This window comes from Alosa pseudoharengus, unplaced genomic scaffold, assembly GCF_046254945.1.
Source record: "Alosa pseudoharengus isolate Yale_2024_CS ecotype anadromous, Long Island Sound unplaced genomic scaffold, YU_APseudo_1.1 YU_APseudo_1.1_scf_28, whole genome shotgun sequence".
Classification (NCBI taxonomy): Eukaryota; Metazoa; Chordata; class Actinopteri; order Clupeiformes; family Clupeidae; genus Alosa; species Alosa pseudoharengus.
The window spans coordinates 1,099,322-1,125,576 of NW_027468709.1; the positions used below are offsets into that span (position 1 = coordinate 1,099,322).

General features: G+C 39.6%; 1 protein-coding gene across 1 annotated transcript in view; it reads right to left on the minus strand.

Annotated features, from left to right (window-relative positions):
• LOC143099421 (E3 ubiquitin-protein ligase rnf213-alpha-like) overlaps nucleotides 1–26,255 on the minus strand; it is a 351,714-nt gene that overhangs the window by 11,843 nt on the left and 313,616 nt on the right. Inside the window, exons 47-59 of the mRNA XM_076262416.1 lie at nucleotides 20,223–20,421; nucleotides 19,905–20,086; nucleotides 18,432–18,518; nucleotides 17,832–17,933; nucleotides 16,218–16,445; nucleotides 15,540–15,618; nucleotides 15,399–15,433; nucleotides 15,227–15,315; nucleotides 9,060–9,213; nucleotides 8,591–8,756; nucleotides 5,866–5,960; nucleotides 5,470–5,712; nucleotides 5,111–5,249 (exon numbers count right to left, since the gene is read on the minus strand). Coding sequence (XP_076118531.1) covers nucleotides 5,111–5,249; nucleotides 5,470–5,712; nucleotides 5,866–5,960; nucleotides 8,591–8,756; nucleotides 9,060–9,213; nucleotides 15,227–15,315; nucleotides 15,399–15,433; nucleotides 15,540–15,618; nucleotides 16,218–16,445; nucleotides 17,832–17,933; nucleotides 18,432–18,518; nucleotides 19,905–20,086; nucleotides 20,223–20,421 — 1,798 coding nt within the window. The remainder of the gene's footprint in view (nucleotides 1–5,110; nucleotides 5,250–5,469; nucleotides 5,713–5,865; nucleotides 5,961–8,590; nucleotides 8,757–9,059; nucleotides 9,214–15,226; nucleotides 15,316–15,398; nucleotides 15,434–15,539; nucleotides 15,619–16,217; nucleotides 16,446–17,831; nucleotides 17,934–18,431; nucleotides 18,519–19,904; nucleotides 20,087–20,222; nucleotides 20,422–26,255) is intronic.

Consider the following 26,255-nt stretch of genomic DNA (forward strand, 5'->3'; position numbering starts at 1 on the left):
AGCTGCCAGGGTCCTAACACGCACAAAACCTTGGCAGCATGTCACCCCCATCCTCATCCAGCATCACTGGCTGCCAGTCAAGTCACGCATCACCTTTAAAATTCTTCTCCTTACCTACAAATCCATCCATGTACTTTGACCTCAGTATTTTACTGATCTCCTTCACCCTTACATTAAGTCACAGCCTCTGTTGTCCTCTGACAAGGATCAGTTTGCCATCCCCGCACTAGACTTCGGACCTTTGGGGGCAGAGCCTTCTGTGTTGCTGTGTCTCCTCCCACTCTATGGAACAATCTATCCCTCTTTTGGCCTTTGGCCTCTAACCCTCCTCCCCTATCCCTCCTTTTTTGTTAAGTGACCTTGAGTATCTTGAAAGGCGCTATATAAAACTAAGTTGTTGTTGTTATTATTATTATTATTATTATTATTATTACTAGTGCAGTGCCTGTAGAAAAGCCGTAGCCCACAGGTAGGCCCCCTCTAAAAATAGGATGATAGGGATATCCAATAATGCAATAACCAATTATGAATAGTAAATACTGTTATATAATATTATAATAAACATGCAGTAGCCTGAGCAGAATTTAAGCATGGCTGCATTTGACTGGTGTTTTACAGATAAAAATGACATAAGTCTGACAGTTGTTTTGCGTTAAGGCTATGTTTAGCCTAATTGCATAACTTGATACAGAAGACAAACACCATTTTGTTGATTGATCCATGGTCATATGAAATTTCCACCATTGTAACTACAAAAACAGTCTCTAGTATAAGTGATGACACACTCTGCCAATCTGTGTCTGCCCTTGGTCATGCTTTTTATGAATGGCATTCTGAAACTGTTTTTAAATTTGGTAGACAGCAGTCGAATTATCGCTTGTTTCGATTCAGGACTGTGCAGTCGGAATTGTCGTTTGTTTATTCAATGTCCAAAGACAGTAACATACCATTCTTTACGTCGTTAGCCACTGCAAATATATAGCAACGTCACATATTACCAACCGTCACGTATGTCCAACCTCTTACGTGTATGTGTCACTTAATATTAATTTCTATACAAACCAAGACGGCGGATTCCTAAAGAAACGCAAGCACCAACACCATAAGTTTATCTAAATAAACTGCATGTACAAATCCGCTTGGAACTCCAGTGGAATTTTTAATTGCGACAACCAGAATTCTCGGGCTAACCGTTGATGTGCCGTGAAAAAGGTTGGGAATAAGTACCCACCAGCCCAGCACTAAACTCAGAGCGTGGTAAACAAAATCGGATATTTCAGGCAGTAAAAGCCCCGGTAAGAACCAAACTAGATTTGGACCCTGAACAAACTGATCAACATCTTGGACAATGAGTGTCACCCACTCCACAGCACTATTGTTAAGCAGAAGAGCCTGATCAGCTGGAGACTTCGCTCACTGCCTTGCACAACTGACAGACTGAGAAAGTCATTTGTCCCCAGGGCCATTGAACTGTTCAATGCCTCACTTAAGGGAAGAGGAGAGATAGACTTCTCTGCATAGTCTGTCTGCCTCTTCACCCCCTCCATGTTTGGTACTGTCTGTCCACTAGCCACTTGTACCACTGTCTTTCTGCCTCACTGTTTGCGTGCTATATTAGCACATTAGCACATATGCATAACCCCCCCCTCCATGCCACAGCCGAACTGTGGCCACACTTATACATTTTCTTAAATAGTTAAATATATAGATATATAGACTTTACTTTACTTTATTTCTGCATTGTTGCACTGTTGACTTACTCATTTGCACTATCACCATGACCACTATCACCATTGCACTACCACCATGACACTCATTCACACAGAGCACCTTAGAGCACCTTACCATACCTTACTATGCACAGAGAATCACAGGCTCAGTCCCTGCCTCAGTCATTGCAAGCGCCTCTGATTTATTAATCACCACTATGTGGATACCGTTTTTAGAATTGATTTAGATTAAGTGTTAGTATAATTTGTATTTTTGTAATTTGTATTTTAGTATATTTTTATATATTGTATTAAGTGTTAGTATAATTTGTATTTTAGTATATTTAGCATATTCTTTATCTTCTACTGTCCTTACTGCTTAGTTGTGTTTTTATATTATATACTTTAATTACTCTTTCTGCTGTTAAAGAATGTGTTTGTGTTGTATGTATGCTGCTGAGCCCTTGAATTTCCCCCGGGGATCAATAAAGTATCTATCTATCTATCTATCTAGATTTTGTTCAAATCTACACACCTATGGCTACTGAAAAATGTAAGTTTCATTTAGCAAATGTTATTTTTAAGTATTAACAAACATCCTCTTTTGATCCCGTGAGGGAAATTTGGTCTCTGCATTTATCCCAATCCGTGAATTAGTGAAACACACACAGCACACAGTGTACACACAATTGGTCTCTGCAGTGAGGTGAAGCACACACTAATCCCGGCGCAGTGAGCTGCCTGCAGCAGCGGCGCTCGGGGAGCAGTGAGGGGTTAGGTGCCTTGCTCAAGGGCACTTCAGCCGTGCCTACTGGTCGGGGTTCGAACCGGCAACCCTCCGGTTACAGGTCCGAAGGGCTAACCAGTAGGCCACGGCTGCCCCCAAATATAATACTTGTGAAGGTTGGCGTGTTGTTGCAAAATCCGCAGAATAATTCTTTGCAAGCAAACCGCACCAGTGGTGGTCTTTATATTATTGAGGTGATGATAATCATCCAAACACCTTAGCCTGTTCTATAGAGCAGCACTCGCTTGACTTCCCACCATGTGCACTGCTTCAGTATTGCACTGTGCTGTGTGAGAGAGGGAGTGGCTACAGTGGCTAGAGCGGCTAGTGCTTCTTTTACCGATATTTAACTATATATTTTGCATTTCTTATCCAAACAACCTAAAACTTGGCATTGCACTTACCAGAGCTAGTGAGCGGAGCGCGAGCGAGCGAGGATCGGAGCGGATGGAATTTTGGTAGAGCGCGGAGCACTTATTAATTTCAAGGCCGGAGCGGCCGCTTCGTTACGCTTCAATTTCGCTCCGATACCGCTCACACCACAAGTCTGAGGCATGCCCGAATCCACCCAGACTTCCTGTCTTTACAATGTAACCAGGATTGTTGCATTTTCGAACAACGATATTGGCCATAGTAATGTAACGGAATAGGCTTAGCCAGAGCTTGGGCTAGCATTCAGAAACAGGGGTAGGAACGCAGCTCACGAAGACTACGAATACACACTAGGCAAGTCAAAGACATACACACACTACACATACAGGGGTGGGCGCAGCCCCCCCACACAAAAAGGATCACACACGAGGAAGACCTAAAAGGGTAACACGCTACACTAAATCACAGACATTAAAACAGTAAATAAAGGCGGTAACACTTTATTTTAATGTGTCGCTGTTACAGTGTACCTACCTAATTAGGTACAGTGGTACAACCTGTGTAACAACATGTACTATAAGGTACTATCATTGTACTTGCATTATGTATTTGTGGGTACCTACATATAGTTGTTACATTGTAATACTGAGTGCTTTTACAAAACTTTGCCAATTTGCCTAAATTTTCATCAGAGGCAAAGAGCTGACCTGAGACCTGCTGGATGGGGTAAATCTGGTCATGATAGATTTGATATACAAACCATTCTTAGCTCCAGTCAAGGCCTCATTGTCTTCAGTGTACATGTAACAGCTGTGCTGCTACAACCTTGTTACTCTTTGATACAGTGGAATAAACCTATTAAGTGTACCAGTTAATTACTTACATGTACATATGACATGTATGTTATGTCTTCAATGTCTTGGAACAGGTCTACTAATTCACTACATAGTACATATATCAACTGTGTTGGTACACACTTATTGCTCTTTGATACAGTGGCATAAACCCATTAAAATGAAGTGTACCAGTTAAGTACTTACAATTACATATTACATGTATGTAGTGTCATTGTTGTTTTGGAACATGTCTGCCATTGCCCTACATACCGTAGTACATGTATCAACTGTGTTGGTACACATTTATTACTCTTTTGATACAGTGGAATAAACCCATTAAAATAAAGTGTACCAGTTAAGTACTTACATGTACATATTATATACATCCTGTCAATGATATCATGCATCCTGAAATTGATGTGTTGAAACGTGTCTGCTGTTACACCACACAGTAGATGTGAATTAGTAGACCTGTTCCAAGACATCGAAGACACAACATACATGTCATATGTACATGTAAGTAATTAACTGGTACACTTAATAGGTTTATTCCACTATATCAAAGAGTAACAAGGTTGTAGCAGCACAGCTTTTACATATACACTGAAGACAATGAGGCCTTGACTGGAGCTAAGAATGGTTTGTCTATCAAATCTATCATGACCAGATTTACCCCATCCAGCAGGTCTCAGGTCAGCTCTTTGCCTCTGATGAAAATTTAGGCAAATTGGCAACGTTTTGTAAAAGCACTCAGTATTACAATGTAACAACTATATGTAGGTACCCACACATACATAATGGAAGTACAATGATAGTATCTGATAGTACATGTTGTTACACAGGTTATACCACTGTACCTAATTAGGTAGGTACACTGTAACAGCGACACATTAAAATAAAGTGTTACCATAAAGGCATTAACACACACAAACAACCCCCAGAGATCTCCCCCGTATCCCAGAATGCATTGTCCCAGAGTCCGTAGCACATAGTCCAGCGTGCCGACGTTACAGTAAGTTCGTTGGGGATGAAGTCGCTAAATATTTTAGAAAGGAAACTGAAAGTCATAGGGCTTACAAGCGTACTATTCCTACAAAACAACTAGATACTAACAATGCTAGAGCAAGAACAACTATGTGGTGACACTGTTCCTGTGAGATTTATTTTGGAATTTAAGAAGACACATTTCGCGGAAACATGAGTGTGCTACGGAGAGCAAAGAAAAACCTGAGCAATTTGAATAGCCTATGCTTGAAGTAAGGCTGAAGTAAAACTTGGATGCTAAACCTGTGTTATTTAGGCAATTAATCCCACTGAACTCTAGTTTTAGGCTTATAGGCCTATGTATTGATGTTGCCAAGCTTGTTCGTTGCCAAGCTTGTTCCTAACACATGTGTCTTTTATACCTGGTGGGGCTTTTGTCAGGAACTCTTCCACTGACAAGTCTTTCAGGTCGACTAAATCAGTATAGCGAAAGTGGAGCATGAGTTTCAGCTGAAGACTCAGGATCTGAGGTAAATGTCTGATGTGCTGAATGTCGCCATGCTGTGAACAATACATACAAATATTTTAGTTCAATTTGCACTTTATATATTGTCCTCACACATGGTAACAAATATCTGGTATGTGTGTACAGTAAAATTGTAACTCATAATGCATTCTAAACCAACCAGTATTTTAACATATTCTAGCTGTTCTAAACTCACTGGAACCTACATCTGACAGCATTAAAACAAAGAGAGGTATATGTTTTAGAGCTGCCTACTTTTCTGAGAAGTTCTAAAAGAACGGGATACTCTTCATTTCCATCTCCCAGTTCCACCAAGTGAGTGAGGCGTTGAATGGTCATTCTCTGCTCATATCTCCACATGAGCGGGAGGTTGAATATGCCTTTGGTTGGCAGATCTGTCAGCTGTGGTGTTTTGCTGTACAGAATATTTACTAATATGTCTCCTTCATTATTGAGCAGAATATCATTGTGCATCTTTGAGAGGTTTTGATCAAATTCCTGTATTGAAAAATGAAATATTTAGGTTTTTGTTTTCTTCAATATTTTCTTACATTTCATGTTTACATTTACAACTTGCTGCAAACTAACAGACACTGCAGACTGCATTTCATGTAGGAACTAATACAATCCATAGCTGATTTTTTTAATTACCAAAAAGAAAGCCCTTGTCTTTGTTTGCATATGGTTTTCCCATTGATCTCTCTTCTCTCTTGCATCAGTTTTGTGAATATCAAAGCCAGGGCCAACTGAAATGATGAGAAAAAAGTTTAGTCATATATTTCAAGTGACAAAGGAAAAAAATACAGTGGAGACAAAGGATGCAAAACTGGATAAAGGAAAAACAATACATACACCTGACTCGAATATGTTACGGATGCTGCAACCAATATCTTATAGATCCTGGGCTCATAGAAAATGTTCATAGAAAGTGGAAAATATTGATAAAACTTTACTATATTATACTATACTTTAACATGATGTCTGTTTGTGGGCACTAATTTGTTCCCACAACGTAGAATGCACAGCTACTATGCTGCTGTTCTCATGCAATAAGAAAAAGCTTAAAATGCGGATATTTGCTCATTTACAGTATATAAACATGACGTGGATCGTCTTTAGAGTAACGTGTTGTGTTGTGCATACCACATTACACAATAGACCCATATCCTTTAAAGTTGTTTTTTTCCCTAGTAGTATTTTCTGATTTATGATAGAAGATCCTGGTACTTGCAATTTTTCCTATGGGAAAATAAAATAGGGCCCTATCGTGCATCCAGCGCAAGCAGGGCGGTTGCTGCTCTTTGGAATAGGGGAAGCTCTGATAAAAAATGGCCAATTATTAAATTATTATTATTATTATTATTATTATTAAGGTACTATATTGTTCTTTGAGGGCAAAAATGAACCCAAAACCCAGAATAGACCAAACAGTATACGTTAGAGTTCTGAAACATGGCAGCTGGCTTAGCTACATTTTACCAGTTTAAATAGGCTATTTGGTAGTCTACTAGATATTTCTCTGTGACTATTTTATATGTTCATCTGCCTTCCTGTTTTATTTTAAATCTCCCCTGGTGGGGAAGACTATTTACTCATTGAGTGCCAGAAACTTAATATTACGTTTTTCCTTCCCATGCGTTGAGTGCCAAAAACGTAATATTACGTTTTTAGCTTTTTTTTTAAATTACGAAACTAGACACTCTAACACACCTTATATGTGATTTTGAACTCTGTGATGAATGGAAATGAAATATATGACGATCAAAAACTCATGAAAACGCACAATCTGGACATTTTATCTGGACATTTTATCATAACTCGGTTGCCGCTTTGGGTCGAATCAGTGACGCGTGCACGTCATCTCAAAACCAGGCCATTTTCGTGGGTCTATCACTAGGTGGCAGTCTCGCCAGGTCTCGCTGATCACTTCCCGGAAAGTTTACAGGCAACACTTCATATTTCATGAAAGACGTTATATCTCCATTTCTAGAAAAAATGAAATGAAAACTAGCCACTGTTTAGCTTGGGATTTCTCAGGAACAGAGGCGTCTAGAAATACACGGTTTGCACCCACTGAGAGCTTAAAGTCTCACCTTTTAAACGAGCCATTGTATGTGTTCATAGCTATAACACAGAATATGCTGTGGCTGTACAAAAATCATCAACAATGGTCTAGATTGCTGGCACTCTAGGACAAAGCTTCCGAAAACAGCTTGGCATTCAATGAGTTAAATGGCTTTTAAAATTCAAGTAAACATTAGCATAATGTAGTCAGGCTACACAGTTATATAGCGAGCTATCTGGCTACAACTTAGCTTTTTTTCCGATTTGTTGTCGATTATATTCCCTTACCAGTTAACAGAGAAAGTAAACGAGTTCTAGCAAATAAAGCTGTTTTAGCAAAGCAAGCTGTAGTGGAATTCTGCTGTTGCATATACAAGCTCTTGCATGCAAGCAGATTCCTTCTCACTCATTTTCAAAATACCAACATGCTGTCTGTTTTTGCGATTCTTGCTCTGAAAGTGAATGGCAGATGTCAAAGTCATTGGTTTAATGAATGTGATGCCCAAAACACAACCATGACTAAGAAACATAAGAACAGTCGGTAACGCTTTAGAATAACATGTTCTTATTAGGTATTAACAGTGCATAATAAGCAGTTAACAATTCATTACTAACAGTTAGTTAACTGTTGTTATCCTTTAATAATATTAACTAACTGTTAACATGCAGCTTGTATAAGCAGCCTTTTAAGTTACTTACAAGCATATTTGTTAACAAGTGTTAACAAGCAGCTTGTTAATGCTTGTTAATGGTGTATAACACAAAGAGGTGGATAACTAATACGCTTATAAGACCTTTCTTACCTATTTGTAGTAAATTTTGCAGCACCCCAATCTAAAGCGAGGACCATGTAGCCTATAGTTCCACAAGCCCAACCTTCTATCTCTCTATCTAGCTTGGTTTAGCTGTGAGAAATGCACCTTCAAAATTGTTGCAGTGAGCAGGAATCAAACCCCGGTCTCCTGCATTAGAGAGTGCATCGCTACTTATTGAGCTACTGTACACTACTTTTCTTATACCGCTGATGACATTGTTTATGTTGATTCTATATTCCGAAGTGTTATATCACACTAGCTATACTTTTTACAAATATGTTTCTGATGGAAAAGTGGTGTTTAATTAATGCAGAAACAGACCACGAATGTTCGCCTCTGTTCAAGGCAAACTGAAACATGTTTCAAATCGATCACGAACGTTCGCCTATGTTTGCAACTTTGAACCAGAGCTTTGAACACACCCACTTTTTTGTATATATCTTTTGGGGGAAAACAAAGCAAATTCCTGTTATTGTGTTTTTTAAACAGTGTAATACCTGAGGGACTTTCCATGAGGTATCTCAAAAACATGTGGACTGCAATTTCAGCATCCTCTGTACTTTTTCCCAGGACACTAGCAAGCAACTCAATGTCCTTCTGAAGATGATCACACAGATAACCCCCAACAATGCAGTCTGGTTTAGAGATGAGCTCCTTAACGCCCTGTAGACAAATTAAAACACTATATCAGTTCATCAGTTACATAAAACATTTTCAGAGCGGTAATCAGGGTCTGCCAAAGATTAAGACGTGAAAACAGTTCATTTCTCTAGAAATGTACAATGAAGCTATTAAAAGACAATAGAACAATACAAAACTGACAAGAAATTTGAAGCTCTATGATATGACTCATTAAAGCTCTAAAGAACTGTTAAAGCAGGAGAGAACTCACAGAGTTAATTTACTGGACTTAATTTACTTTTGGAGTGCCAGATTCATAACATTTTGATATGATTGAAGCTGTACCTCAGGTTCATCTATTGCTGCCCATAGCATGCAGGAGTGTAGGAGTGCTCTAACAAGGCACAGCGATGCTCCTGACAAACTCCTCTCACAGCCTGGGTATGTACGGCTGCTTGGATCTCCCAGGATATGGCCCATCTGATCAGCATCAGTCACTCTAACCACCATAGGAAAATGTATGTGTGAAAAAGCATATGCATAATGCACTACTGGGCAAAGGTTTAGGGTCACTTAGAAATTTCCATTACACTCCATTCTAGTAGGAATACCAGCTGAAATCAGTTGCATTGTTTTTTTTTAATCAGGGCAGCAGTTTTCACATAATTGCAAAAGGGTTATTGACTGTTGTAGAAAGAAATGGCTGATCTTTAAGTAAGGGATAATGGACGACACGGTGGTCTGTTCACAGAAGTTAATGCACGGTCGAGGTTGTAAAACGGCCCCGACGCGAAGCGGAGGGCCGTTTAAACCTCGTAGTGCATTAACTTTGTTTGTTGTGTTCATTTCCTGTTACAATTTAAACGTTTTAATCGCTAAAACTGTCTTGTTTGTAGAACTAATTTCTTCCGACACATATCAACTAATTTCTCAACTCACAGGACAAACTGCCGTTACTAGTTCTAAATGGATGGTTGCTACGGCCAAAGGCCAGTCGTTAGTTCTATCTCTCCCATTGTCAAGCGGGCGTATCCCAAGATTCTGATGAACTTTAGCTTTGAAACATCGCTATTTTACTTAGCCTGCTGTCATCCATCTAGCTAAAAGCCACCTCCGTCATATGCTACAATGTTGCAATGTTCTGAATGTATGCATTTTACAGCTCGGATGCAACGTGACCGTTCATTTAAACTTCACAACGAGTTCGGCGAATTAATATACAAGTGTGATACGGCCAAAAAATGGATCTACTTCATAGGTGTGCAGATAACATACGGTTAATGGTCGTTCTAAATTACGTAGGACAATGGGAAATTCAACCAAGCAGTGGAATAATATAATATATTGCCCATTATCAGCAACCATTCATCCAATGTTCCATAGGCACATTCTGTTTACTAATCTGATATCATTTTAAAAGGCTAACTGACAAAACATTGGAGAACCCTTTTGCACCGTAAATAAACAATAATAATAATCCGGAATTACACTTACAATTACACTAAGTTAACCCAATAACTTAACCCTAACTTAACCCAACTTAACACTAAGTTAAACCAATAACTTAACCACTAACTTAACCCATTTCATATGCACACATGTGCATAAACAGATATTCACACACACACATTCACAGTAATAATACGTATGACACATACACACACAGTAGACATATGTACGCATGCATGCACATGCACACACACCAGGGTTTCCGTTGTCCGGTAATTACCGGACATTGGCCGGGAAAAAAATGAAATGTCCGACAAAATTAAATCTCTCCGGTCAAATTGTCCGATTGAAATTGGCTAATAATCCCGTCCCCTAACGCAATCTGAATTTGAGAATAAGCCTTAATATGTAACCCTATATTATAGGTCCTCTGGCTATGTTTTTAAATGAACAGGCTCTACCGTTTGAAAGTAAGCTATTAAACAACACGCATAGCCTATGCTGCATTTCAAATAGGAAGCGCTCGCTTAAAACGTCCATGTTAAACAACGAACATGAGTGAGGCGATTCAAACATGGCCAGGCCCAGGCAGACTAGCCTTAAAAGTTTTTTCAGAGGCCAGACGCGATGGATGATGATAAATTGGTAACGTCAGAAGCCTCAGATGTCCGGTCAACTCCACCACCACCAGATAAAAAGCAGAAGTGTCGGGCGTATCTGTCGGAATCAGTGACATTGGAAGTGGAGTTGCGGGGGGTGCGGCCGCTCCGAGACACTAAGCGCTTTCAGATATAACCTCCGGAGTACATGCGGAGGTTTGTCAAATGGAGGTCCTACCCTTCGGATGATTCAGATATGATGCTAACCTGCGGACCTAATACTGACCTTATACGGACGTATGTGTGAACGACATACACGCACATTACAGAATCTCTGTGTGGTTGTCGAGTGAGGGGTGGGGGCTTGTAGAGTTCACAAGATGCGAGATATGACGCAGAATATATGCGGCCGCTGCCTGTCACAGCTGCTTTTTGTTTACAACGTGTAGCCTATGCATTATGTAGGCTAAAGAAGACAAATCTATTGTGCGTAGGCTAATACTTGAAGTAGGCTAGTCAAGTAAGCAAACAGTATTTGTGCTTCGAATAAACACATTTATCTGTTTTCAACGTTATGTACCAGAATTACTTGGCTATAGAACCCCACATCTGGTTTGCTTTGGAGAGAGAGCATGCACAAACTTTATGGTAGGCTACCAGCCAATTCAGTAGGCTAACTCAAGACTGCAAGGCCATCATAGGCTACAACGTTTTTAAGCAATAAACAAAATACTAACATATCAGTGAAGTTGTTCGTTTTTTCATGGTTTATTTTTTCCAAAAGCATCCTCTCCCCATGTGTCTATTGCTTTTACATAAGGAGCTTGTAACAAAGTTGGCTTTTCTTCGTTTTCATTTTCTCTAGGCATATATGCTCAACAAATATCAGCGAGCTCTGCGAGGTATCAATGAACAGAAAACCGTGTTGGCTAACAATTTATTAAATACTCCTGTTATTGTCGTCAACGACGTCGCTGTAGGCTACTGCCTTTTCAGCGCCTTCTGCTTGGTGATTCAGTCTTTTGAATTCGTTTGGCCTTGCCATGCAGTTGTAGGCTACAACGTCTCTTGCCGTTCCCTTCATGTGTTCTATCAAAATGTTGTATGCCCTCATGGACAGTAGCTCCGTAATGTCTGCATCTTTCCAGGTCGGATATTTTCTGGACAGCATTATGCCACTCCATCATAACACTGGCATTTAAGTCAGATCTAACCACATGGACGCACGAAAGAAACGTCACCAACACGCCCTCTCCCTAGGTGTGATCTTAACCGCATGTTCTACGCTTCATTCAGACACAGCACATTTACATAATGTCCGGAGGAAATACTAGGGGGGGAGTAGTATAAACACCGGGTGAATTCGGACTTCCACATGACCGGTTATGTCGTTCAGATATACGGCCCCACCGTTTAACATCGGCAGAACCTCCGGTCTTACACGTATATCTGAAAGCGCTTACTGTCATTCTCCGTGTACACTGGACATGCAAAGTGTTCTTTACCCAAAGCATACAGTAGGCCTATGCGTTCTCTGTCTATGATCTGCAGGGCCTCCTCGACGAGGCGATTACTGGTCCGCGGAACATTTCTGGCACAATTAAACGGTATCATTGAACCGCGGCCGAAAGAAAAATAAACTAAACATTTCCCAGAATAGGAAACATTTCTTAATGTATTGTTATCAAATAAAGAGGCATAGCATTAGGGGGTAGTGGTGTGAGCGCTCATTCTTGTGTGTGCGCATCAGTGTAAGTTAAACAGTCATCACTGGAGATAACGTGGGTAGCAGCAACAAACAACGTAGGCTAGCCTTTTTAAAACAACGAACGAAGCGCACTCTTGCTGTCCATGAAAATATACTGGCTAGATCTTTAAGTTAGGCTAATGAACATGTTGCATTCTATACAGCCTGATTATGTCATTCTTTAAGCTACATAGCCTGTCTCCAGTTTTCCTCAATTTGACTAATTAAGAAGGGATAATAGGATATTTGACCGGCATATCATCAAAATGTCTGGAAAACGAAACCTCTGCCGGTCACTTTGACCGGCACCATTTTTTTCTAGCGGAAACTCTGACACACACACATAAACATAAACATGTACACGCACACATGCACACAATTCAAGAATTTCTCTGAATTATGAACAGGCAAGATGGGGGTGGGGTTGTATAAAAATGTATTTTACATGTGTAATCTATGAACTAATCATGTTTTGGTACTTGTTGTCTAGCAGATACCAGTGAGACTGAGAATTGAGTGTGCATAATGCAATTCAGTGAGACAGTTAGAATCATATATGCCTTTCACTTTTGTTTTTAGCCAGCAGCCAGTTCAGCAGATACCCTGACTTTGCTGAATTACTGAAGCTAAGCAGGCTTAGTTAGTACTCCTAAGAAACCTCCTTGGAAGAGTAGGTTCCTGCTGGAAGTGGTGTTGGTGGCTGGCCAGTAGGTGGCACTCTTCCCTGTGGCCAAAAGCCAAACAAATATCAATCCCAATGTCATATTGCAGTGACGGGAACACTGTACTGCAGGAGATGTTTTCCTTTGCATGAATGTTAAATTGAGGTCCTGACTCACCATGGTTGTTAAAGATCCCATGGCACTTATCGCAAGTAGTAGGTGTAGGTGGTTCCCTGATTTGCTTTATTTATGTACACATACATAAAGAGACACACACACATGCACACACACACACACACAAACACTTTTTTATAGACGGTTATGAGGAGCAATATGAGTTGTGTCATTCAGACTCAACCCTCTTGTTGCTTTGATATCTTTTTCGTTGTCGTTTGAACGTCGGCAAGCAGGCATGTTGCGGTTGCAATATAAGTGAAATTTCTCCAGTAGGCCTACAACATGCAACATGCTTGTTAGGCTGGGCTACTGTCAATGTACTTGTACAGGTAAATGTTCAACAATTGCTGGTGTATAGGCTATAATCAATTAGCTAAATCATTTGTCTAGCTGTTTTAAAAAACATCGTGCTACATTCAAACGCAAAAGGTGCTTTGATATCTTTTTCGTTTGAACGTCGGCAAGCAGGCATGCTGCGGTTGCAATGAATGAGGATAATTGGTTTTATCTGCGGATTTATTTTTTGCATTATTTTGAATATGACTCGCTCCAGTCTCAACAGCACGTCTACTTTTTCCACACGCATCTAGTTCTAACACACATCCCCTCTCGCTTTCTCTTTCTCCATCCCTGCGCACGATGCTTTCTTAAAGGAGCTGCACCATCTTACAACAATTGCATCTACATTTTCATATTAAAATGTTTTGTCAAGTGTAAGCTTAAACTACCGTGATCAATTTAAGTTCCCGTGCCCCCGCTGAAAGTCTCATGCGCTTATCGTTACACTATCAAATCTATAAGTAACCGTGACAAATAGGGTATAAGATATATAAACTCACGCTATTGTATTATCATATATGTTTGGTAATGGTTCAGCTTTCTCTGATTGTTCTACTGACTTGGAAACTGCATCATGGAAGCAGTAAGTCAAGTCGCATCAAAAATAGTAGTGTCAGAACTCCAAAGTGACACCTTGTGGTTGTTTGTGTCAACTGCAGTTTGTGCCATTTCTGCTGAGAAAATGGGGTGCGTGATTCCTGAAGGAACCCGTCCAAACTTAACTGGGACCCACTGTACACACAAACATAAAAACACACACACACATAGACACGTAAACACACACACACTACACATGCACACACACATACATGCATACACACGACACACACAAACACGCACACAAACACATAAACACACATACACACACACACCCTCACACACATGCACCCACACATACAAACACACATACAGTACATACACAAACACACACACACACACACACAAAACACACACAAAACACATACACATACACACAAAAACAACCACACACTCTGCAAACACTCAATTACAAACACACAAAAAAGGAACAAAGTAGGAAATGAACACAATTTGACAAGCGTGACTTATTTTTGTGGAAAAAATGTGCTGGACTGGGCGGCGGTCATATTTTGTACCGCTCTGCGGTACATCTAGTTTATCTTTTGCTTTACTGTAGCTGCACCATAGGTGAGCTGTACAGTATAAAGTCGAGTACAGTATGCTCTAAAAAGAGCTGTTCTGTATTCTTCAGTGCAATTTGCGTGCCAGCATATTTGCTTGTCCATATCATTTACAGCACTGGTTTTGTATGTTATCATCGTCACAGAAATCATCCCTGATGATGTGGCCCAGGTATTTTGAACCACGATTAGCTCTTGCCCTGTCAAGTAAAGAGGGAAACGTTGCTTCCTATCCTCCTTAGTTCTGGTAATCATTTTTTTCATTAAATTTTATATCATATTGTATACAAACACACACATACAGACAGACAGAATGCCAAATGGTACCTGGTTCCAGTGATAACCTGCCTAACAATGTCCGTAAGTAGATGATACTTACTCTTTAAAGCCTTCCACTGGTCTATGTGATGCACCACCAATTTCCCCATTACAGTTTGGACATTTTGCTGTGACCCATGGTCTCCCACACTGTTAGGGTAACATTCAGTCAATACAATCAAAGGAAATACACGACTCTTATTGATTTAGAGAGGTAGGAATCTTATGCTTACATCTTCAAGCACAACTGGTTGTCCACATTTGCACTCTGAATACAAAATGTAAGGAAAGTACAAAATTAAAATGTGTATGTGTGTGTGTGTAAAGAATTTGAACTAAGCGTATAATTTTGGTCAATAAAATCACAGACTTACTCCACAACTTTCCTTCACCTCCAGCTCCCAATTCTAACTTGTTACGTTGAATATCAGGCATAGTTGGTAAGAAGGTTTGCTATCAACAATAAAAGAACATTCTTTATCCTCTTAACTGCTCACACAGTTTCCCCCACAGACACAGCTCTCAACTGTAGTACTTGAGGAATAGGAAAAGTTAACATGCTGTTTTCATATTTCCAGCCCGATTGCATTTAAATTCAAATCATCTTAATTTGTCAATGTTTATGAGATTATATAAAGTAACATTTGTTTTATTTGAACTGTGCTGTTCAATGCAAATATTGTTAATACTCATAGGTGATTATGCTTACATATGAACTATACAGGATGACCGTACACATCTAATCACAATGATTCTCATACAACATACAACAGTGTGTAGCTGTTATGAACAAAACTATTATTTTTAGGAATAAAACTAAATATTATTAATATTACTAATGATTCCAACGTTTTTTTTATCAAAGCTCTACACATTTGTAAAATCAGATTGTGATACCTTAAAAGTATAGTGATCATAAAATTAGTGAAAAGAACCGAATTAAACAGAAATCTTCATAAAGCATAAACAAATCTGTGTATTACTTTTTTATTTTGTTGCTTAATATTGACCATTTCATTACATCACAGATGGTTAAAAATGAAGAAGCCTACCATGACACTTTTGGGCTGTGTACAAAGAGTCTTGAGGAGTTCCATTTCAGGGGCTGTGGACTGATACACCACTGCTGCTGTGTGGATGACTATTGGTGTTAAACTGGAGTCGTGAGAAAAGCTGAGCTTTTCTGACAGTTGAGCGAGGCTCTTCTGAGATATCCTCTGGCAGACCACAGACATGTTTTTCCAGTTTCTCTGTGTAGCCTCTTTATAGACTTGTGCAATCTGAAGGGGGAAAAAAATCCATTTTCATTTTGTATCCATACACATAAGTAGGCTACACATAAATGTGTTTAATCTGTGTCTCTGCGCCATGACCACCTGAATTTCCCCTCTTCCGGATAATAAAATTAACTTTTAAGGTCCAGTATGTAGGAAATAATGGAAAATAAATGGTAACCATTCCAAAAATGATCACCATATGTTGTCAGAGAGTAAGGAAACACGATGAATTGAAGTAATGGCTTATTTGACAACATTACTATAACCTGTAAAACCCCGTAAAACCCATGAAAAAAATGAGGTATGGGGCGGAATCTCTTGGAATTTTCGTTTATGTTTTGAACGATTAATTCTAGAATAGCGTATTAATAATGGGCTGGCGAGTCCTCCTATTTGTGTTGCCAAATTAGCAATGGCCAACTGTCAACTTGCTGTCAGTTGTAGTCATGAACGCCTACGAGAGGCTGGCAAATTTACAAAATTAAAACAAGAAACAAATTAAGTGGACATCGGAGGAGCTTACTGATATGGTGACGTCTTCGTCAAATGAAGAATATCAAGTCTGACGCAGAGCTGGCCATATTTCTCCACGACAGGTAGCCTAGGCTAAACTTCATCTGCATCGCTAACTTCAGCTAAATATGTTACGTTGGTTAGAGAGGTATTTTTTTGTTTTCACTGTTTCCGTAATGTGTAGCTGGGTCATGGTTGGAGAAACGTTAAAGCAGCTGCAGGTCAACTAACGTCATTAGCTAAGTCTTAATTACATCTGGCAACCCAGAAGAGGCTCGCGTCTGGTAGTCTTGAGAACGTTCACCAGTGTTTTGATTTTGGCCTACAGAACGTTCGGTAACAATCCTACAAATCGCTCCTTTAACTTTGAAGACATCTTAGTAGCTATTAATGTACATATCTAATAAGTAAAACAACTCCACAGTATGTTTTTACAACAATAAGTGTTCTCCTGAAAGGTCTATACTATTCAAAAATATTGGTACATCTTTGGAGTGATGTGAATGGATGGAACAGTTAGGGCTGGTAAAACAAGACTAAGATAGGAAGTATTTTTTGGGGTTGGAGGAAGAATGAACAAAAATCTAAATCAAATATAAATTTAGAAAACTTTATATTAAACAATTAGTTAGTAAAACTGTTGGTAGTAGAACTGTTGTATAAAGCAATATGGCATTTACTTATGGCCATAATTTTGGATATCCTTACCAACCCCACTCTGACTCATGACTTAAGTATGTCAGTTTGAAATGGCTATTATCTGACTGTTTGGATAAAACTAGTTCTTATTATTATCAATAAAACGTGTGAATCCATTGAGAGTTACAAAGCAAAGTTCAAAATTCACAAGACAATGTCCATGGATTAGGTTCTTACAAGAGAGCTTTGATCTGTGATAGATGTATTGTTGTGAACAAACTGTCTGAATGCTGCCAGGACTGCACAGACAGGATACATCACTTCAGTCTCCCCATCAGCCTGAGGAAAACAAACACACTCAGATTAGTCCTTTTGACAATGCTAACATCATTACAACTTGTGTTTTTTTTTTTTAAAAATCGAACAGTTCCCTGGTGTAAAGTAAGGTTATAGAGTTGCCTCACACACCATATAATCAAATATGTCATTGAGGGAACGTGAACACAAACTCTTTTTACATAAAGGCAGGACTATCTGTACTTCCCATGTAAATCGCTGTCAACTGATGAATTAATTTATATGCTGTGAAACAATATGATTTTATGATATATGTGTCCAGTGTTGTTCTGGCACAGAAAGTACGGCAACACTGGACACATACAGTATATCATAAAATCATATTGTTTCACAGCATATAAATTAAGCCTAGGCTACAGTTTGTTATTTTGATTGTATTGAACAGCACTGCCTTTGTCATATGTTATTAACATGTATCAATATTAGTTATGACATAAAAAAAAAATTAGTCATCCACTCGTTATGGAGCATAACACTCACCTCATTTTTGAGTTCCTCCCCAGGAATAATCTTTTTAAACATTTCTCCATATACAGCAAACCTTCCACAGGTACATGTAGGGTCATCCTGGGTAGGAAGCATAAAAGCAAACTGTTAATTAGCCATGGTTGATCTTCCAGTTCTGAAAAACAGTATCACTCCACCAGTGTACAGCAATCCTTTTGATGAGAAATGGAATTGGGGGTGGTGGTCTGTTGGTTAAGGTTCTGGGCAAATGGAACATCAAAAGTTTGGTATCCCAGGAACTGACCAAAACACAATTTAATTGCCCCTGGGGGACTATCCCTCAAATTGGTTCACTGCAAGACACTCTGGAGCACTACGGGCATCAGCTAAATAATAATGCAGTCTAATAATGAGTTGCACTGTAAACCGATACTACAAAGGTAGCTTCACAATAACTTATTTTATTAGTAGGCCTATCGATACTTTCAAGGGTAGAAATAGGCTTTGCAACCTATTAGCAAATGTTTACATCTGGAGAGAGCTCCTTCTAGCCCTTTAGGTGCTCACGTCATGTCTGTCTTTTGTGTAGTGTACCAAAATAATAGAAATGAACTTAAATATTGGGTTATTCATTGTCTCACTGTCTCCCCTAGAGTTAGATAAGTGAGCAAAAACATTTTTGTCTTGGGACAAAAGCACAGGCGAATCACTGCTACTTGGATGCAGAGATACTGTATCATGCAACACATCAGTTCTACATCTCTGCGTCCATGTAGAAGTGCTTCGTCTGTGCTTCGCCCCAATATAGTCCCAAATCAATACCTGCCTAGGAGATCGCCTAGTCTTAATCTGCATTGCCATTTGTACTCATTGTGAAGACGGAGGTCACAAGAGGTAATTAGGAATATTTTTTTTTTGTTGGCTCACTTTTACTCACAACATGGTACGTGGCTACAAAGGATTCCATTCACTATGCTAAGCTAACCTAGCGGGGCGCTGCCGGACTATGGAAATGCATGCACGGAGACAAAAATGTTTCTGCTCACTTATCTAACTCTAGGGGAGACGGTGAAAAACGTAGTTTTATAAAACGGTGGCATGTTCCTTTAAAAAATCAATATGAAGTATTCAAATTACTAAATATTTTAGCTATTAGTAATCATGCAAATCATAAAATACTATAAATGTTAATTAACAAAATAAATTACGTTTATGAATTTCCAAAAAATATGAAATAGAACCATGACATAAGCCATCATTTCCCATGTTTGTGTGTGTGTGTGTGTGTGTGTGTGTGTGTGTGTGTGTGCGTGTGTGTTGGGTAGAGTCTTGGTTAGTCACTGGTGTGAACGATCACACAATATTCAGTATTACTGATGGTGTCAAGGTTGTGGGGGCCCCCAAATGATAAAAAGTATCTTCTTTTATTCTTTCTATTCTTAACCTGGTATCGGTATTGAAACAATAATTTTGGTATTGTGACAGCACTATAAAGCAGTCATGTACCTTTTTATCATGGAGCTCCTTTGGAAGAATCCAGTGCAAGTTTTTATTCTGGAGAATGTGTTTAATGATTTTAAAACCAAAGACGTTGCACAAGTTTCGAATCAGGAATATCTGGATCCACTGGTTCTTCATAGCAATCTCCTTAAGCCTTTGCACTACAACAGATGCATCACCGTGGTTGCCTGCAGAGAGTTTAAGTCATGGAAACCTTAATGATACTCATCATTTAATTGTTGATTGTAAACTTTTAACATTCAGGCTGACAAAGAGAAAGAAATGTCACCATTCAAACCAAGAAAAAAAGAATAAATGTATCACCTTCATCTAGCACGTCCTCTGATTTCAAGCCTCCAATGATATCTGAGGCAACAGTGACAGCAAAACGTATTTTGGCAATGCAGTGCAAATCCTCAAACGTCACATCTATTCCTGGGCTAGAAAGAATGGAGATGTCGAAGCTCAGATATTCTATGGCTTTCTGGACCATAGCCTCATGGGAAGATGTCTGTATCTGATCCTAGATAAATAACATAAACAAAATAAGAGTGAAGACAATGAAAAGAGTCACAATGTCAAAACCTGAATCTAAACAAGACGTGACACGTGAGCGGCAACTCATCACTCATTTAGTAAGTCCATTCCCAAAGGAGAAGCTGGCTCAGTGAAAGTTAAGTGTACATATATACTAGGGCAGAACGATTTTGGAAAATAATCTAATTGCGACCCCCCCCCCCCATTGTTCCTATTTCATGTAGATATGATCTTCTTTCGTTAGTTAACAGTTACATGTAGTGGCACTGACACGCACGGCTTCTCCTTGTCCCACTCTCTCTCATACACACTGTCAAGTTGTCTTGGTGCTGCAATCAGTACAGCTCTGCCCAAATTTGAAAATGGCTTGTTCAACACATGAAGGATGCAAAGTGATGTGTAGTAGTGATGTGCCCAATGAAGCAAGGCTTCGGAGCTTGTGTCGAGCAGAAAGGGGCGTGCCAGATGAAGCCCCGGTTCGAGGCTTGTGTTGTTTCCATAAATATCACAAAAAAAAACATTAAAAAAAAAAAAGTGACTGATGACAAACGAGGCCTCGGTTTATGAGTGTGACGTCTGAAGCTTCGTTTGGGACACACACCCAGGTGACTGCTTCGGAATCTGATTCAAAGGGTTTGAATTGCGCAAACCAGGGCACCCGTTCTAGTGTCGGAATGTGTTGTGTTGTGTTGTATTGCAAGGCGAAATTTGTGTTTCTATAGGGTAGCCCTGTTTTATATAGGATGCTTTCTCCATTTGTGATTTTACATTCTTTTCTTTCCGGAAAGTGTCCATAATCCATAATGTCTTGCACATAGAAATAAAGACGAAATAGGCCTAGCCTAAAGCTTTGCAATTTAGAATGACAATAAAATGTGTCTGTGTTGCAATCTTGTTTCAACGTCAATCATGTAATTTCAAAGCAATACAGGCTAATCATTTCTATGTAGGCTAGCAATGATGGCTGACATAATATTTTCCTTTATTAAAGGTTGATTTATGAATCGTCAAAACATGTCGGGCAATAGGGTATGGTTTAATTAGGCGCCTGGTCGTTTCCTTTTCACTCTCGTCCATAGCCTGTTGAGGTTAATAATACTTCGTCCTGCTTCAGAAGCTAAGTAGTGTCTACTGCGGTCGTTAAGTGGATGGGAGACCAATTGGATCATCGACTGGAATAACACATAATTTCACGTCTCCAAACCACCAGATGTCGCTGTGTTTTTCATGTCTTCCATGTTTCGAAGCTTCGGCACATTAGTCGGCACATTACTCGGCACATTGCAGTGCTCAAGGCTTCATTTACCCATCACTACAACATAGTGTAGTAAATCATTCCAAACATTACATACCAGTTGCGTCTTTAGGGTTGAACTATGAGCTGTGTGTGTCTTTTTTTCAGGTTCAGGAATCCAAGCAAAAGGGTGGCCAAACTAACCCCAAACATTTTATACCCATGCTTATCGGTTGTGGCTAGATGGGATACAGCTAAGAACGGAAGTTACGTAACAGACAGTGAAATATCGCAAAATCTCGACGATACCAGAGCGGCTCTGTTGTTACTATAACGATGGCAGCTTTCTTCTCGTCGTACAGGAGTTTTGAGAAGTACCTCAGTGATTACAAGGAAGAAACCATGACTAAGTTTACAGTCTTAACTAAAGACCGCAGTTTTGGTCAGGACGGTGAGTTCAACTAAAAAAAAATGTCCATTTTTAAATCGATAGTCTAGCTGTTAGCTTAGAATTGTATGCGCAAGTTTGTGTGTGTGTATGTGTGTGTGTGTGCGCGCGTCTCCCTCTCCTTCCTGTGTCATATAATGTGTCATATAAAGGCCAATGTTATTATGTAAGCAACCTAAAAACTTAAAATTCAGATTGACAGAATCTCCTGTTTTCCCGGGGAGTGCGCGAGTGTGTTTGTGTTTTTTTAGAAGTGGGGTTTGTTGGTTTGTAGTGGACACCTTCTGCTAACCAGTGCCTAAGGCTGCAGATTAACTGTAACTCTTTTCTGTGAGGATGGACACTGGTTTTCAGCAGCCCTCACAACCCCACACCACCACCCCACCCCTTCCTGTGAGGATGGACACTGGTTTGCAGCGGCCCTCACAAACCCACACCACCACCCCACCCCTTCCTGTGAGGATGGACACTGGTTTTCAGCGGCCCTCACAACCCCCCCACACCACCACCCCACCCCTTTCAAGTGTGCATATTGTATATAGTTCTCTGCAAACCTATGGTGGCATCATTCCTTCAGTGTGCATATTGTATATAGTTATCTGCAAACCTACTGTATGGTGGCATCATGCCTTCAGTGTGCATATTGTATATAGTTCTTTGCAAACCTATGGTGGCATCATGCCTTCAGTGTGTCTTAAACAACCACACAAAGAATGTATTATATTATATTGATATTTTATTGTATTTCTCTAAATGCATACTTGACTGTAGATAGATTTATGAGTAAAGTTACCAACACAGGAAATGTTCTATTTTGTCTTTATTATTTTGTCAGAATGCACCAGAATGCTTTGTTTGTATGTGAAAATCACAAACCCCACCCCCCTAAAATTAAATGAAATCATATTGGACATATTGTGACTCTCTAACTCTTATCTTATGTAGCTGTAGAAGCAAGTCTCTCTGATGTTTATGTTTCTGTTTCTGCACTACAATGGTACTGTTACCACACTGCACATAACTGTACTGTACATATATGGTTCATACCATATTTATTCAGTTTTTATTATAATATATTCTGTTCACTGCATATATCTATATGATTCATAATGGTACTGCCAATACATTGCACATATATGTAAGCCTACATGTTGTGTTCTCTACAGATGGAGTCGAGTCTCCGTGCAGAAGTAGATATTGCATGCCAGGTTTCAAAAGTTACGATCTCAGTCCAATCGTTAGCAGCTCCATCACAGCAAGTTATGGTCCATCCCCAAAGGGAAATGACAGTGTTTGTTGTGAAATTGAAGCAACTCTTTCACAACGATCCATAAAAATAGTTTTAAAAATAGTTTTCATTTATGACACGGATATCCATGGCTGAGACGTCTTTAGATCGTCTTTAATTATAAGTTCTCGTAACGCAGGGTAAAGTTAAACTTACGTGTCCATATATATTATACTTCTTTGGGACACCCGTGATCATAACTAAACTATTTTATTTTGTAATAGTATTTATAACATGAATTTATAACATAAAAGTGATGTTAATGTTCGCAAAATAGCTATTTTTCTTGTTTCCTTTGGAATATCCACGATCGCTTCCTACTTCCTGTCCTGAGCGGCGAGATTTCACTATCTGTTACGTAACTTCCGTTCTTAGCTGTATCCCATCTAGCCACAACCATGCTTATCTGGCAGGTGCGCAGGTAAAAGCAGTCCCTCCATCAGTGCTGACTAAATCGCATGCATTTGGGTTCTCTGCCCTCTTCAGGCCTGGAGTTGGAAAAGCTGCGGTTGCGCTCATGCTTAGTGTGGTTAGGTTATTCTCTCCTTTGACGAAATACACACTGACACACACAGACCCGCTCCTCTCCTCTGTACTTGAATCGGAACAAACTACATTGTTGCAGCACAAAATACAGCCAAATGACCGTTCAGCTCTAACTCTAGCACTTCAAACCATCCTCAGGAGGAAAGATGCAGAAAAGTGGTTTGATGCAGTGACAATTACATTATGTTGGTGTAGCCTTATACTGCTAGTGCTAGTAAATGAATGACATGGAAGGTAGGTCATTTCAAAGAAGAAAAAGCAGTATTTAACAGCAGAACATGATTAACCTATAGGTCTTGTTTGCTGATAAGTGCTCCTGCGCCAAATGTGCAACCTATGCTTACATTTTCATTTAACTATGGTGATCATGGATGCATTCAGAGTAGCAGTCACATTTATGTTGATGCAAACCCTTTTCATCTGTTTGCATTATAGTTCAGAAAGAGGAAGGGATTCATTGCTGTTGTTTCTATTTTCGGGATTCTGATTGGCTTAATTGGGCTTGAGCTTCTTGTTACACTGCCAACTACAGGTTTGGTATGGCATGCTCTTGACAGCATATACACGGGTTAGTGTAAACGTAAACTTTTCTGAAAACTGACAGGTGTGCACAATGTTATTTTTGAAAACAGAGAGGATGAAAATAGCCGGCCACGTGTAAACATACAGTGTAGCTGTGAGATTATGAGATTATTTTGCACGCAGGGATGTGGGAAGGAGAGGTGTGGTAATCTCATTGTTATGGGTCCCAGCTCATATAGGTATCTCAAAAAATTAGTGGGTTGACAAGTTGGCTTAGGAAGCTGTGCAAAGGGAAACAACTGATGTCAACATAAACCTCTCCAAGGCTGAAGGTAAAAGTATTATGTGGCAGACAATTGTTTCCAAGTGGCAACAGTTCTGGAAACAAGAAAGCAAAGTGAGGCACCTATTCTCACTTTCTGGTAGAGTTAACAATTCAGTTAAAAGTTGTAGAAGAGGGGGGTTTAAACGTAAAGAAAAGGTTATTATTTCAAGAATGAGAATAGGTCATACGTTAATAGCACAGACAGGTCCTACAATGAATCAAAACATGATGCACTATGTCAACCAAAGACAGGAATTACTGAGAGAACTGAAAGGAATAGGTTTGGAAGAAATGTCTATGAAAAGTATTTTAGAATTAGGGTCAAGCAGGAGGGCTAGTAATATCTCAAAAGTAATTGGAATAAAGAAATGACTATTAACAATGGCAAAAGAAAACTTTTGAGTGAGGAAAAGAAGGGTTCGATTCTGGCTTTACTGGCAGAGGGATACAGTGAGCATCAGGTTGCTTCCATCCTTAACATTTTTATGATGGCGGTTCATAAGAAGAAGGTCAAGCAGTAGACATTGGGGACAACAAACTGCAGACCGGCAGAGGGTGAAAACGACTCTTCACTGACAGGGATGACCGGCAGCTGGGGTTAAGTGAACAACGAGAACAGTTCGAAACAGGCTCTTAGGGGCAGGACTCAAGTTGTGTAAAGCTAGAAAAAAACCTTCATCAATGAGAAGAAAAGAAGAGCCAGTCTGAGTTTTGCAAAAGACCATAAGGGTTGGACCATAGAGCACTGGAGTAAGGTCATCTTCTCTGATGAGTCCAATTTTCAGCAACACCTGGTCATCTAATGGTTAGATTAAGACCTGGCCTACAAGCCACTCACCCACTGTGAAAACTGGTGGAGGATTGGTTATGATCTGAGGGTGCTTCAGCAAGGCTGGAATCGAGTAGATTCATCTTTGCGAAGAACGCATGAATCAAGCCACGTACAAGGTTATCCTGGAAGAAAGCTTCCTTCTGCTCTGACAATATTTCCCAACAAACTCTGAGTCCTGCTTGTTTTATCCAACAGGACAATGCTCCATGCCACACAGCTAAGTCAATTAAGGTGTGGATGAAGGACCACCAGAACAAGACCCTGTCATGGCCAGCCCAATCTCCAGACCTGAACCCCATTGAAAACCTCTGGAATGTGATTAAGAGGAAGATGGATGTCACATAATTTGAAACAAGTGTTATCAATTTTGAGTAGTTGTGTTTACCTTTTGCCACTTGTGGTTACCACTATGCATCACAATGCAAAATGTGTTTAATTGCATGTGAATTGGTTTAGAGTGTATGAGATCTGCAAATTGTATTTGCCAAAAGGGTGATCGATTCAAGAAATGTGTTCAGGGAACTGAAAATTTGGTTCAGAGAATGGAGTTTAGTGTTTTAGCAATTATGAAAAACTGTATTGACATTCCCGTAGCGCATTATTTCTCCCTTGTGGCTCTCTTACG